Source organism: Prionailurus viverrinus, chromosome B3 (assembly GCF_022837055.1).
Source record: "Prionailurus viverrinus isolate Anna chromosome B3, UM_Priviv_1.0, whole genome shotgun sequence".
NCBI classification, from domain to species: Eukaryota; Metazoa; Chordata; class Mammalia; order Carnivora; family Felidae; genus Prionailurus; species Prionailurus viverrinus.
Genome location: NC_062566.1, coordinates 23,596,800 through 23,609,535, shown reverse-complemented (window position 1 = coordinate 23,609,535; position 12,736 = coordinate 23,596,800). Strand labels below are relative to the sequence as shown.

Here is a 12,736-nt window from a genome sequence, read left to right as displayed (position 1 = left end):
CTCGGGGCGCCTGGGTGGCTCAGTCGGTTAAGTGTCCGACTTCGGCTCAGGTCATGATCTCGCGGTTCGTGAGTTCAAGCCCCGCGTCGGGCTCTGTGCTGACAGCTCAGAACCTGGAGCCTGTTTCAGATTCTGTGTCTCCCTCTCTGTCTCTCTGACCCTCCCCCGTTCATGCTGTGTCTCTCTCTGTTTCAAAAGTAAAACGTTAAAAAAAAATTAAAAAAAAAAAAAAAAGGAAATCAGCCTCTCTTTTTTTCCTAGTCAGTGGCTTTGAGGAAGTGTTTTCCTTGTGTATGCCTCAAGGCCTGTGTATACCTTGTGTATGCCTCTCTCTTGCCTCTCAACGACCAGGGCTCCCTCCTCTCTGCAGCACCCATGATCTGTTTCTTCCCCAAACCATGTCTCTGCACCTCCTACCTCCCTTGAGGTGGACTCTTCTCTCCCTCTAGTTGTGCAGTTTGTTCTTTCAGTCCTTAGATCGATGTCTTGGGTATTCAGAATGATTTGATATTTATCTAGCTATGTTCAAAGTACGAGACAAGCCTAGGGACCCCTGCTACTCTGCCATCTTAGCTGTGCCTCCATTAAACTTTTTATTTTAGATTAGTTTTTTTTTTTAATTTTAGAATAGTTTTGATTTTAGAATAGTTTTCATTGCTTATTTGTTTTTAATGGTAGTTTTTATAGTTTTTAACAATAGTTTTTATATTTATAGTCTTTATTTTTTATTGTTTTTATAGCTGTTCTTACTTTGTTTGTTTGTTTGTTTGTTTGCTTTGATTTGGGGGCAAAAATTTGAGCTCATTGGCAATAACACCTGGAAGCAGCACAGCTGGATGAACCACCTGTCTTGAATGGTATTGCTGGCCTGTAGGCTACTTTACTGCCTGCACAGCTCTCCTTGTGTGTGGCTCTGCCTCCAGCATCCTACCTGGTAGCTATGGTCCCTTGTCAAAGTTTCCCATCCTCCATCCATTTCCCTGAGTACTTTTCTTGCAGTCAATCAGCTTCCAACTGACCCCCTTACACTCTGACCATTCACTCATCTCCTCATTATTGTTTTCACTCGACAGTAAATATATCCTGGAGATCACTCTACATTTCTTATCTTTTTTGAGCTGCACATTATTCCATTGACATCACACTCCTTTATGTGTTTGCGTACCATGCAATCATCATCTGATCATGTCCCTTTTTTTTTTATCTTGTTCTTCTCTCCTCCACACCTTCTTCGCCTAGAATAGAAGGCCCAAGCGAACAGGTCTTGGGTGCACTGGCCCAGAGGTGGCTTCTACTACATATATTCTGCATGAAGAGCTCATGCTTTGGTGCTGGCCTCAGGAATAGAAGGCAGAGTGTGGAGGGGTCAGTCTCCTGGTTGAACAGGTCACAGCTAACTGGCTGCTGCACTAGATTTATGTTAGGTGACCATAGGACACTCACTTATAAGTACAGAAAGTCTTATCTTCCTTTTCTTGGTCTTACCTTTGCCATCATCTGGGGAGGTCCTTGGAAGGGAAAATAGCATCAGTTGGTATATGTCTTGATCTTCTGTTAATAGTTCTTTTGTTTAATAATTTTTTTTAATTATTGTAGAATTATAAGATTTTAAGATGGGTATACAGGAGAAGGTTCTGTGGAGAGCCTGATGTAGATTGAGAGAGAGCTTACTCACCTCTTCTGCCTGCCCCATGGTGAACACACCAATCTTAGGGACCCTTTTTTGTGGTTTAAGAGCCTTCAGTCTCTGGAAATAAGCCCTGTTCTTGACCACCTTTAGATTCGTGGTGGGTTTTTAGTTCTGCAACTCTTGTGATATTAGAAGTAAACTCTACCTCTACACTGCAATATTCTGGAGAATGGGTCTTCTTTTTATTACCTCTTTAAAAGAGTTGTGTTCCAAAAGCAGGTTCAAGATGACTACTCAGAACTTGGTTTGGGTGCAAGAATGATGCTGCCTTTCTTTCTGCCTCTAGTGCTGCTCACAGAGGAAGCACCTTCCTCCTGTCTATGCAGTGGTGTCTTGTTATAAAGTCTTATAACTCAGTTACAAACTTAAGAGGCAGGTAGCAAAAGTAAATAAAAATTGAAATTCAGTTATTCAGGTGTACTAGCCGCATGTGGCTAGTAACTAAATGTATAGCACAAACAATACATTTCCATCATTCCAGAGAGTTCTACTGCACAGTGCTGCTTAGACTATTTATTTTACACTAAAATGGCAAAGATATAGATCTTGTTTTCAGCACCAGACTTCTGTCTGTCTTTGCAGTGAGGTAAACTTCCTAATGCAACCTTCTGTTCCTTTGCTGTAGTCTTTAGAAGAAGTGTGTGACCTATTGCATGCAGCCCCATTTCAGAACATCTTGCCAAGAGTCCACGTGAAAGGTGAGTTTCTGTGCCTCTGACCAGGGAGTCCTGATTGCCTATGCAGTGTTGAGTGGTGACACATGGTCTTTGTGACCAGAGAACTCAGTGCTAGTTTTGTTTGAGTTTGGTCCCTGTTCAGTCATAACTGAAGGTAACTGGAAATGTAACATAGTTAAATTAATATTGAATAATTGAAATATTTAAGACTAAAGCGGTATATCTTGGATATGCTTCAGAATAGCAGGGGACGTTGAGTATCTATGAAACAAGAGTGGCACGAGTTGATCCTCATTATAGCAAATGGGTACAGAGAGTTTTTGTACTATTCTTTGATTTTGATTACATTTATAATTTTTAGTGTTTAAAAAAATGAATGTTGAACAGAAAATCAGTTCTGTCATTTTGAGTTAAAATATCAAATGAACCAGTTTTCTAAAACAATGTTCAGAGAATCTATGTGTATAATTTTAAGAAATCTTCATGTGTTTCTTTGACAAAATTAAACTTCAGCAATCATTTTCCATGCAAAGGAACAGAAAGTTAAAAAAAAATTAAAATATTTTTTTCTACTGCAGAGGGAGAGAGACTTGATGCCAAAATGAAAAGACTAGAATCAAAGTACGCCCCACTGCATCTTGTCCCTCTGATTGAAAGACTGGGGACCCCTCAGGTAATGCATACTGTGACAGCTGTCACTGTAGCAGGTTTGGTATCCACATCAAACCACTGGCATGGCTGGGGCTTCAGAACACAGGTTCTGGATGACCCACCCTGGAAGGTGTAATGAGGTTGGATGGGCCCTCTCAGGCCTCAGTGTTTCCAGTGGGGTTTGTAACTGGACCTTGTCCCAGGATGATTGGGAAGTGAGCTAACATGTGCAAAGGGCTTAGGACATCACCTAGCATGTAAGATGTACACAGTAAATGTTACTTTTTTGTGTGGTCTGTCCTTTCATGAAGAAGGCTTTTTTCATAGGTTTTTAATAACAGAAAGTGGGAGTCTCCTATAGGAGGCAAGGTGTCAGGGTAGAGTTCCATGATTTTATATCAGCTTAAGCTAGAGCTGGGTTTCATAGTTGTGGCACTGTCCCCAGTTTGGATCAGATAATTTTTTGTTGTGGGGGCTGTCTTATGAATTGTAGGATGTTGAACAGTATCCCTGGCACAACAGCCTCATGGAAATATAGCATAGAAGCAGCAGTGTGAAAAACACCTGAGGCAAATGAAAAGGAGAGTAGTTTACTCATCTCAGAGCTCATCTTGGAGGGATTGAGATCCTTGGAAGATTTCTCCAGGAACAAAGGAGCTGGCAGGCACCATTTCCATCCTCTGCCCCCAGCATAAACTCATGGCCACCTTCAGTATAGCCAGCACCATGTTGACACTTACTGCCTAACTTGCTAACATTGCTACCCCACTCCCCGCTGTGCTGCAGCAGATCCACGCCCTCTAGACAGGCTCACTTCAGTCCCAGTATAGCAGGAACCCCCTACAGAGGACTGGTGCTGCACAAACTTTGCTAATACCACCAAATACCAGGCTTCCCTGCCCCTCACCATTACAGCTCCTCCCCTCCAATATGCTCTTGGCCAGAGCCCATCCAGGGCAGTGCCACAGGCCTGGCAGTGTGCAAGTACCTTGACAAGGGTCAGTGCCAGTCCAGAATGACTCTTACCCTGGACAGAGGGAAAGATAATCACACACACAAGTCAAATGGTGGGCCCAGCAGTTGGCTGGGGGCAGACAACCAGTCTGGCTGCAGGCCCTGCCCACCAACGAAAGCTCAGGGACAGTACAGGGAAAGCAGCTGTAGTTTGGTGCTACTGCATCTCTAGCAAACACCTAGTCTGACTCAACTCAAGCCCTAGGCAGCATGAGACTGGCCCATTAACACCACAGGGACCAAGCAAGTACCCACAATAGGCAAAGAGCCACTGCAGACATCTGAAGGAAAAGCTCAGCCACAACAGCAGGACATGCATAACATATATAGGAGACACACCTTAAGTGGCACTACAGGACCTCTTCATAAACGCTACTTCTTTCGAGAACAGGAGACATAGCTGATTTTCCTAACACATAGAAAGAGACACAGAGAGTTCATTCCTGGGATGCAAGGGTGGTTCACTCACCACTGATCAATCAGTGTGATACATCAGTAAGAGAAAGGATAACAACCATATGATCATCTCCAATAGACTTAGAAAAAGGATTTAGCAAAGTACAATATCCATTCCTGATAAAAACCTTCAACAAAGTAGGTTTAGAGAGAACATACCTCAACATAATGCAGACTTTATATAAAAAACCCACAGTGAACATCATACTCAATGGTGAAAAACAGAACTTTTCCCCTAAGATCAGGAACAAGACAGGATGTCCACTCTCACCAGTTTTATTCAACTTAGTACTGGAAGGCCTACCCATAGCACTCAGGCAACAAAAAGAAATAAAAAGCATCCAAATTGGTAAGGAAGAAGTAAAACTTTCATTATTTGCAGATAACATGATACTATATATAGAAAACCCTAAAGACTCCATCATAAAACTACTAGAACTAATAAATGAATTCAGTATATTCCCAGGATACAAAATCAATGTACAGAAATCCATTGTACTAATCTGTACACTAATGAAGCAGCAGAAAGAAATATTTAGACAATCCCATTTATAATTGCACCAAAAATAATAAGATATTTAAGAGTAAACTTAACCAAGGAGGTAAAAGACCTGTACTCTGAAAATGATAAAATATTGCTGAAAGAAAGTGAAGATGATAAAAACAAATGGATAGATATTTCATGTTCATGGATTGGGAGAATAAATATTATTAACTATCCATATTAGCCAAAGCAACCTACAGATATAATGCAATCCCTATCAAAATACCAACAGCATTTTCACAGAACTAGAACAAAGAATGGTAAAATTTGTGTGGAACCACAAAGAAATCCCAAGTAGCCACAGCAATCTTGAGAGAAAAAAAACAAAACAAACAAACAAAAAAGCTGAAAGTATCATAATTCCAGATTTAAAGTTATATTCCAGAGCTGTAGAAATCAAACAGTATGGCACTGGCACAAAAATAGAGATCAATGGAATAGGATAGAAAGTCCAGAAACAATGCTTCAATTATATAGTCAATTCATCTTTGACAAAGGGGGAAAAATACGAAATGGGAAAAAGATAGTCTTTTCAACAAATGGTGTTGGGAAAACTTGACAACTACATGCAAAAGAATGAAACTAGATCACTTTCTTATGCCATATACAAAAATAAATTCAAAATTGTTTAAAGACCTAAATGTGAGACCTCAAACCATGAAAGTCCTAGAGGAGAACAAAGGAAGTAATTTTTCTGACATTGGCCATAACAACATCTTTCTAGATATGTGTCTTGAGGCATGGAAAACAAAACTATAAAAATAAACTATTGGGATTTCATCAGAGTAAAAAGTTTTTGCATAACAAAGGATACAACCAACAAAACTAAAAGGCAAACTGCTGAATGGTAGGGGATATTTGCCAGTGACATCCGATAATGGGTTAGTATCCAATATATATAAAGAACTTATACAACTGACACTAAAAAACCAAATCCAATTAAAAATGAGCAGAAGACTTAAACAGATATTTCTCCAAAGTAGACATCCAGATGGCCAATAGACACATGAGGAGATAACATCACTCATTCATCATCAGGAAATGCAAATCAAAACTACAATGAGATATCATCTCACACCTCTCATAATAGCTGAAAGCCTAAACACAAGAAACAATAAGTGTGGCGAGGATGTTGAGAAAAAGGAACTTTCTTGCACTGTTGGTGGCAATGCAAACTGGTGGGTCGGTCCACTTTGGAAAACAGTATGGAGGTTCCTCATTAAATTAAATAGATAGATAGATAGATAGATAGATAGAACTATATCTAGGATCCAGTAATTGCACTACTGGGTATTTACCTAAGGAATACAAAAACACTAATTTGAAAAGTTAAACGCACCCATTTTTATTGCGATATTACTTAAGCAAGTTATGGAAACAGCCCACATGTCCATTGATAAATGAATGGATAAAGAAGATATGGGGTGTGTATGTGTGCATGTATACATATATACATATACATATATATGTATATGTATGTGTGTATATATATATATATATATATACACAGTGGAATGTCATTCAACCATCAAGAAATGAAATCTTGCCATTTGCAACAATATGGATGGAGCTAGAGTATAATGTAAGTGAAATAAGCTAGTCAGAGAAAGGCAAATACAATGTGATTTCACTCATAGGTAGAATTTACAAAACCCAACTGCAGAGAACAAACTGATGGTTGTTAGAGGGAAGGTGGGTGAAATAGGTGAAGGGGATTAAGAATAAAACACTTTTCTGAGGACACCTGGATGGCTCAGTCAGTTGAGCACCTTACTTAGGCTGAGCCTTGTGAATCTGAACCCCTCATTAGGCTCTGTGCTGACAGCTGGGAGCCTGGAGCCTGTTTCAGATTCTGTGTCTCCTTGTCTGTCTCTGCCCCTCCCCTGCTCCCCATTCGTGCTCTCTCTCTGTCTCTCCCGCTTTCTCTCTCAAAAATAAATAAATAGACTTAAAAAAAATAATTTTCTTGATGAGCACTGAGTGGAATAGTTGAATCACTATATTGTATACCTGAAACTAATATGACACTGTCTGTTAACTACATTGGAATAAAATTTAAGAAAAATTTTTTTAGAACACAGTATCACTGACCTCTGCTGACTAGATGCCATTCACCTCACCCCAAGCTGTGACAATCAAAAATGTCTCCACACATTGCCACATGTCTTCTGAAGGCAAAATCACTCCCAGTTAAGAATGGCTATAGTAGACAGTTCTCCTAGACTGAAGTATATTTAATCTAATAAGACATATATGTAATAGCTGACATATTTATGTTGCTGATGCTTATTTCTAGAAGTCCTCTTCTGCAAATTAGGATAGTTTTCAAGTAAGTCAGAAATAAATCTGGGTAGTTTGGTTTCAGCAGTGAGCCTGCCATGGCTTATAACATTCCATCCTTTCTGCAGCAAATTGCAATAGCGAGAGAGGGGGACTTGCTGACAAAGGAACGTCTCTGCTGTGGCCTATCTATGTTTGAAGTCATCCTGACTCGGATCCGGACCTTTCTGGACGACCCTATCTGGCGTGGGCCTTTGCCCAGCAATGGAGTCATGCATGTGGATGAGTGTGTTGAGTTTCACAGACTTTGGAGTGCCATGCAGTTTGTCTACTGCATTCCTGTGGGAACACACGAGTTTACAGTCGAGTAAGTGTACTCAGTGGATGGGGAAAGTGGGAACAAGCTGGTGTTAGGCTCACATAGAAGACTACATTCCTCTGGAAGTGGACTAGAAGTTTTTCAAGTTGCTTTAAAGCTATTTAAGTGGAAGTTCTTAATGCTCAGGAGGTGACTCGGGGTGAAGTTTCTAGGTGTTCTCTGAACCCATGGAAACTTAGGTAAGTTAAGTTTTCTTAACTGTGCATTTTCTAGATGGGGGTGTCCACAGCTTCATAGAATCATTGTTCTTGGAGGGTCTGTGATCTGAAAGAAGGTTAGGAAACAGCGTGCCAAAGGAACTCAAAAGAGACTTTTACCAAAAAGGACACGTCATCTGCTGCTTGGCGTTCCCTTCCTGGCCTGTTCCCAGTAGATCCCTTGGTCATTGAATTCTGGACACAGAGTTGTAAAAGACTTTATAATTGTTTGTTGATTGCTTGTTGTCCTTGTTGCTTCTTATTTATAGGCAGTGCTTTGGCGACGGGCTCCACTGGGCTGGCTGTATGATCATTGTACTTCTTGGGCAACAGCGGCGCTTCGCTGTCCTGGATTTCTGCTACCATCTACTTAAAGTCCAGAAACATGATGGCAAAGATGAGATTATCAAAAATGTGGTATGTGGAAGAGAATCTTCCACTATGTGGAAGTTTCACAAAATATTTACTAAAAGTTATTTTTCTGGGAATGTTTTTCATCCCAATACATAAGGTGACACCAACTGAAGCTTTCTTTTCCAAAATGAATCTAAATATACTTGCTAAGTAAAGCAGTCAGGCAATTCAAATAGTAATTATTCCATTTTCTTTCTCTTTTTAGGGTACTTAGATCTGCTTCATATTATACAGCCTTATAGAATCTGCATTTTTAGATTATTGGCGTATTATTCCAGTTTCTGGCTTCCTTTGTTATAGTCAAAATGTGTGTGGTTTGTTTTGTTTTGTTTGATTTCTTTGTTTTGACTGCTCTTTAGGCCTTTTTCCCTTTGTCATTTTATGGATTCTTTGTAATTCTAGAAAATACTCAGCCATTATCTTTTCAAATATTTTAGTTTTCTTCCATTCTATTTTCTTTTAGGACTGCAGTTACTTACTTGTTAGATATTCTTCTGGTTTCCATATCCCTTATCCTGTTAGTTTTCTAATTAGGTTCCAAATCCACAACAGATTTCCACAGGCTTAGTGGTTTAAAACAACACCCATTCTCTCACAGTTCTGTAGGTCAGAAGTCTGGGTACAGAATGACTCAACTGACTTTATTTATCATCTCAAGGCCAAAATTAGTGTGTCTGTAGCACTGTGTTCCTTTCTGGAGCCTCTGGGGATGAATCTGCTTCCAGGCTCATTCAGGTGGTTGGCTGGTTGCAGTCCCTTGCAGTTAGAGGCCCAAGGTCCCCATTTCTTTACTGCCCATTGGCCTACATCCTTCTACTTTCCACATGAACCCCTCCAGCCAAGGCGGGTCAAGTCCCTCCCATGCTTCCAATCTATCAACTTTCCTTTCTGCTGTATTTCCTGCCTCTACCTGAAGGAAGTTCTCTGCTCATATGATTAGGTTGGATTCACCTAGAAAATCCAGGGTAGTTTCCCCATTTTAAAGTCTAATCTTAACTACATTTGCAGTCTCTTTTGCCATGAAAGGTAACATTTTCATAGGTTCTGGGGATTCAGGCATGGACGTCTTTGAGGGGCTACTCTACCTTCCGTATCTCCCATTTTCTTGTCTCTCTGGGCTGTTCCCAGAGTACTTTATTCAGTTATCTAATTCATTCAGCTGTGTCTAATCTGCTGTTTTTAGTTTTGAGAAATAGTAGTTTATTTTTAAATTTTTGATTCGGAGGATGCCTGGGTGGTTCAATCGGTTAAGCACCTGACTTGATCTCAGGGTCATGAGTTCAAGCGCAGCATTGGGCTCCACACTGAGTGTGAATCCTATGTACGTACATATATACATACATACATGTGTGATGCCTACATATATACACACATACATACATACATACGTACAAGTTTGATTTAGTTCAAATCTTGGTGGTAATTGATCATTTTATCTTCTTCACCGAATTTTTCCCTTTTTTTTTTTACACATTTGATGTATTATATTTTTTAATTCTAGTATGTGAGGCCTCAAAGGTTATCTCAAATTCTGAAATGTTTTGTGTGTTAGGTTTTTTATTTGCCAGCTCTTGTCCAATTGAACTTAATTTGGATTGCTTTTTTCCCAAGATATTTATTTGCTTCTCATCTCCACAGGCTGTTACCAACTTGGGGCCACATTAGCCTAATTAGAGGGTCCTGGCTTCATGGGGAGTCTTCAGGTGTAGCCCAGCTTGCTTACAGCCCAAGCCATCTCCTCATCTCACTGCTGCTGGTGGCATCTGTCCCTGAGGAGGTCCTGGCTTCTGCTTTACTTCCTGCATAGACAAAACCTGCAGTGCTTTTTAAAGTTTTTTCCTGTGTGTGTGTGTGTGTGCATGTGTGTCTGTCTGTCTGTGTGTCTCTCTGTGTGTGTGTGTGTGTGTGTGTGTGTGTGTGTCTTTTATTATTAAACCAGGAGGATCTATCAAAGTATCCTGTCTATAATAACTGGAAATCTAAAACTTGTATTAGATTACTGGTCTTTCCCCACTGACCATATTATCTTCATCTTTACATCACCAATTTTTAGCACACAGCAGGTTCTTAATACCTGTGTGTTGAATGAATAGGTCTAAGTTGTAAAAGTAAATCTACCATCAGTAGTATGAAACCAATAGAGAAATGTATTTAAATGCAAAATACATTCATTGTCCAATAGGTACATTACAGAGATGTGTGCTAGTAGTTTGCTATAATTTTTGAGAAAATGTGAAAATTCTGACATTTTGAAACATGAAGAATAAATGTACATGTTTTAATAACAAAACATCCTAATTTTAACTGTTGCAGCCATTGAAGAAAATGGTGGAGAGAATTCGCAAGTTCCAGATCCTAAATGATGAGATAATTACTATCTTGGACAAGTACTTGAAGTCTGGTGATGGAGAAAGCACACCTGTGGAGCATGTTCGCTGTTTTCAGCCACCTATCCACCAGTCCCTGGCCAGCAGCTGAGGACATGTACATCATGTTTTTGAAGAGTCCCAGTACTGACTGCATTTAATAACTATAAGGGCATGTTTTTCTTTCCATAAACTATTTAGTAAGATTTTTAGTGACTATTTTTCAGTATCTCTGTGCCTGTTAAAGGGGTACTTTTCAATTTAAAAGCTTAATTTTATAAAATTATTTTTCTAGACTAAAATTGTATATGCCTTTGGTAATTAGAAAGTCTGAGAATATTAGCTGCTAATTGTTGCCATCATGTTCTTACAGAATTATTTTGCATTTTTCTATGGAATGTTCCAACAACTAGCTATGTCAAAATGCTGCTGAGTTCATCCATATATTCCTTAGCAAAGGATCAGTAATGTTTGGGGAAAGATTTATGGACTTAAGAAACTTAATACCAGCTCATTGTAATAAAATCCACTACCAATTAGAATTAAACTTAATGCTTATTTAGCTTTTGTTTAGGGATTTTTCTGATGGTCTTTTATGAATAACCTTTTCTAAGTCATTGTTCCTTTTTTTGTGTCAGTGTTTCAGAAAATAGTGAACTTGATTCCTCTGCTTCTACTAAATCCAGTTGTGACAGTCTAATTTGTAAGGTATGATTTAAAGGTTACAGAAATCAAACTAATAAAACTTAATTGTGTTCATTCATTTAGTGTTGTTGATAAGGTTTTGGAGTGATGGGGGTCTGGAGCCAATGGCCAAGAAAGAATTCTTGAGACATCTTTGGTGCAAAAAAGTGATTCTGTTGGGGTGCCTGGTGGGTCCATTGGTTAAGCGTCCAACTCTTGGTTTGGGGTCAGGTTATGATCTTGCTGGTTTCATGAGTTATGATGAGTTTCATGAGTTTCATGAGTTATGATCTTGCTGGTTTCATCAGGCTCCACGCTAGCAGCCCAGAGCCTGCGTGAGATTCTCTCTCTCCTTTTTCTCTCTGCCCCTCCCCTACTCACCTTGTCTCTGTCTCTCTCAAAATAAATAAATAAACTTAAAAAAAATTTTTTTTAAACATGATTTTATTAAAGCATGAGGACAGGACCCATGGGCAGAAAGAGCTGCCCCGGGACAGTGAGGAGAGACTGATTATATACCTGGGAGTTGGGGGAGGTAAAGGCAAGGGGAAGTTTCCAAAGAGATTTTCATATGCTAAAAAAGAATCACAGGATACTGGAGGCCTAGCTATTGTCAGGCTAAGGATATTTTTCCCTCTAGCAAAGCGTTAACACTAAGACAGTAGGGGGTTCCTAGAGAAATGTTGTACTCTGTATTTACCTCAAGTATTTGTCAATGGGCTGCAGGTTCTAAGGAAATTTAATTTTACCTGCCATTTCTTTCCTGCCTTTGTTCCCCATATCACTATGGAGGAGAGGGTGATGTTGGGGCTCCAGGTAACTTGAGTCTACAGGTTTCTGGAGATAAAGCTATTGATAAGATTGCCTTTTTCTTATAATTTACTAAGATATTTGTAAACTGATGGAGACTCATGTCCTGTATGACTCTGATCTCTATCAGTTAACCATTTGTTTTCTTTACTTTCCTTTGATCTTGGGCAGCCAGGAGTGCCTGAGAAATATCACACATATGGTGGGGGGGGGGGTGTTTGTGGGGTGTCAGCTTACCTTATGCTCTCTCATTTTGTGACCCTATGCCCTTGTTTGGGCAAGGTACTTTACTTATCCCAGTGCACACAGTAGGCTCAGTAGGTCTGAGTCTAGGTCACCTGCAACCTTGCAGGAAGGGACAAGACCATGATAGGGAGTAACTGCCGTATGGCTTTGGAAACACACCACTAAAACCAAATCCAGCAGCATCATACATGCTACTAAAAATAAAGTCTGGGGGCGCCTGGGTGGCGCAGTCGGTTAAGCGTCCGACTTCAGCCAGGTCACGATCTCGCGGTCCGTGAGTTCGAGCCCCGCGTCAGGCTCTGGGCTGACGGCTCAGAGCCTGGAGCCT

The 12,736-nt window shown here is 40.0% G+C and overlaps 1 protein-coding gene across 3 annotated transcripts in view; it reads left to right on the top strand.

The window, feature by feature from the left end:
- The window catches only part of CYFIP1 (cytoplasmic FMR1 interacting protein 1), a 133,564-nt gene extending 122,133 nt beyond the window's left edge, over positions 1–11,431 (top strand). For all 3 annotated transcript variants that reach the window (XM_047863282.1, XM_047863279.1, XM_047863281.1), the window contains exons 27-31: positions 2,316–2,388; positions 2,946–3,040; positions 7,441–7,679; positions 8,158–8,305; positions 10,616–11,431. In XM_047863282.1, coding sequence (XP_047719238.1) covers positions 2,316–2,388; positions 2,946–3,040; positions 7,441–7,679; positions 8,158–8,305; positions 10,616–10,780 — 720 coding nt within the window. In that variant the 3' untranslated portion in view covers positions 10,781–11,431. The remainder of the gene's footprint in view (positions 1–2,315; positions 2,389–2,945; positions 3,041–7,440; positions 7,680–8,157; positions 8,306–10,615) is intronic.
- The last annotated feature ends 1,305 nt before the right edge of the window (positions 11,432–12,736 follow it).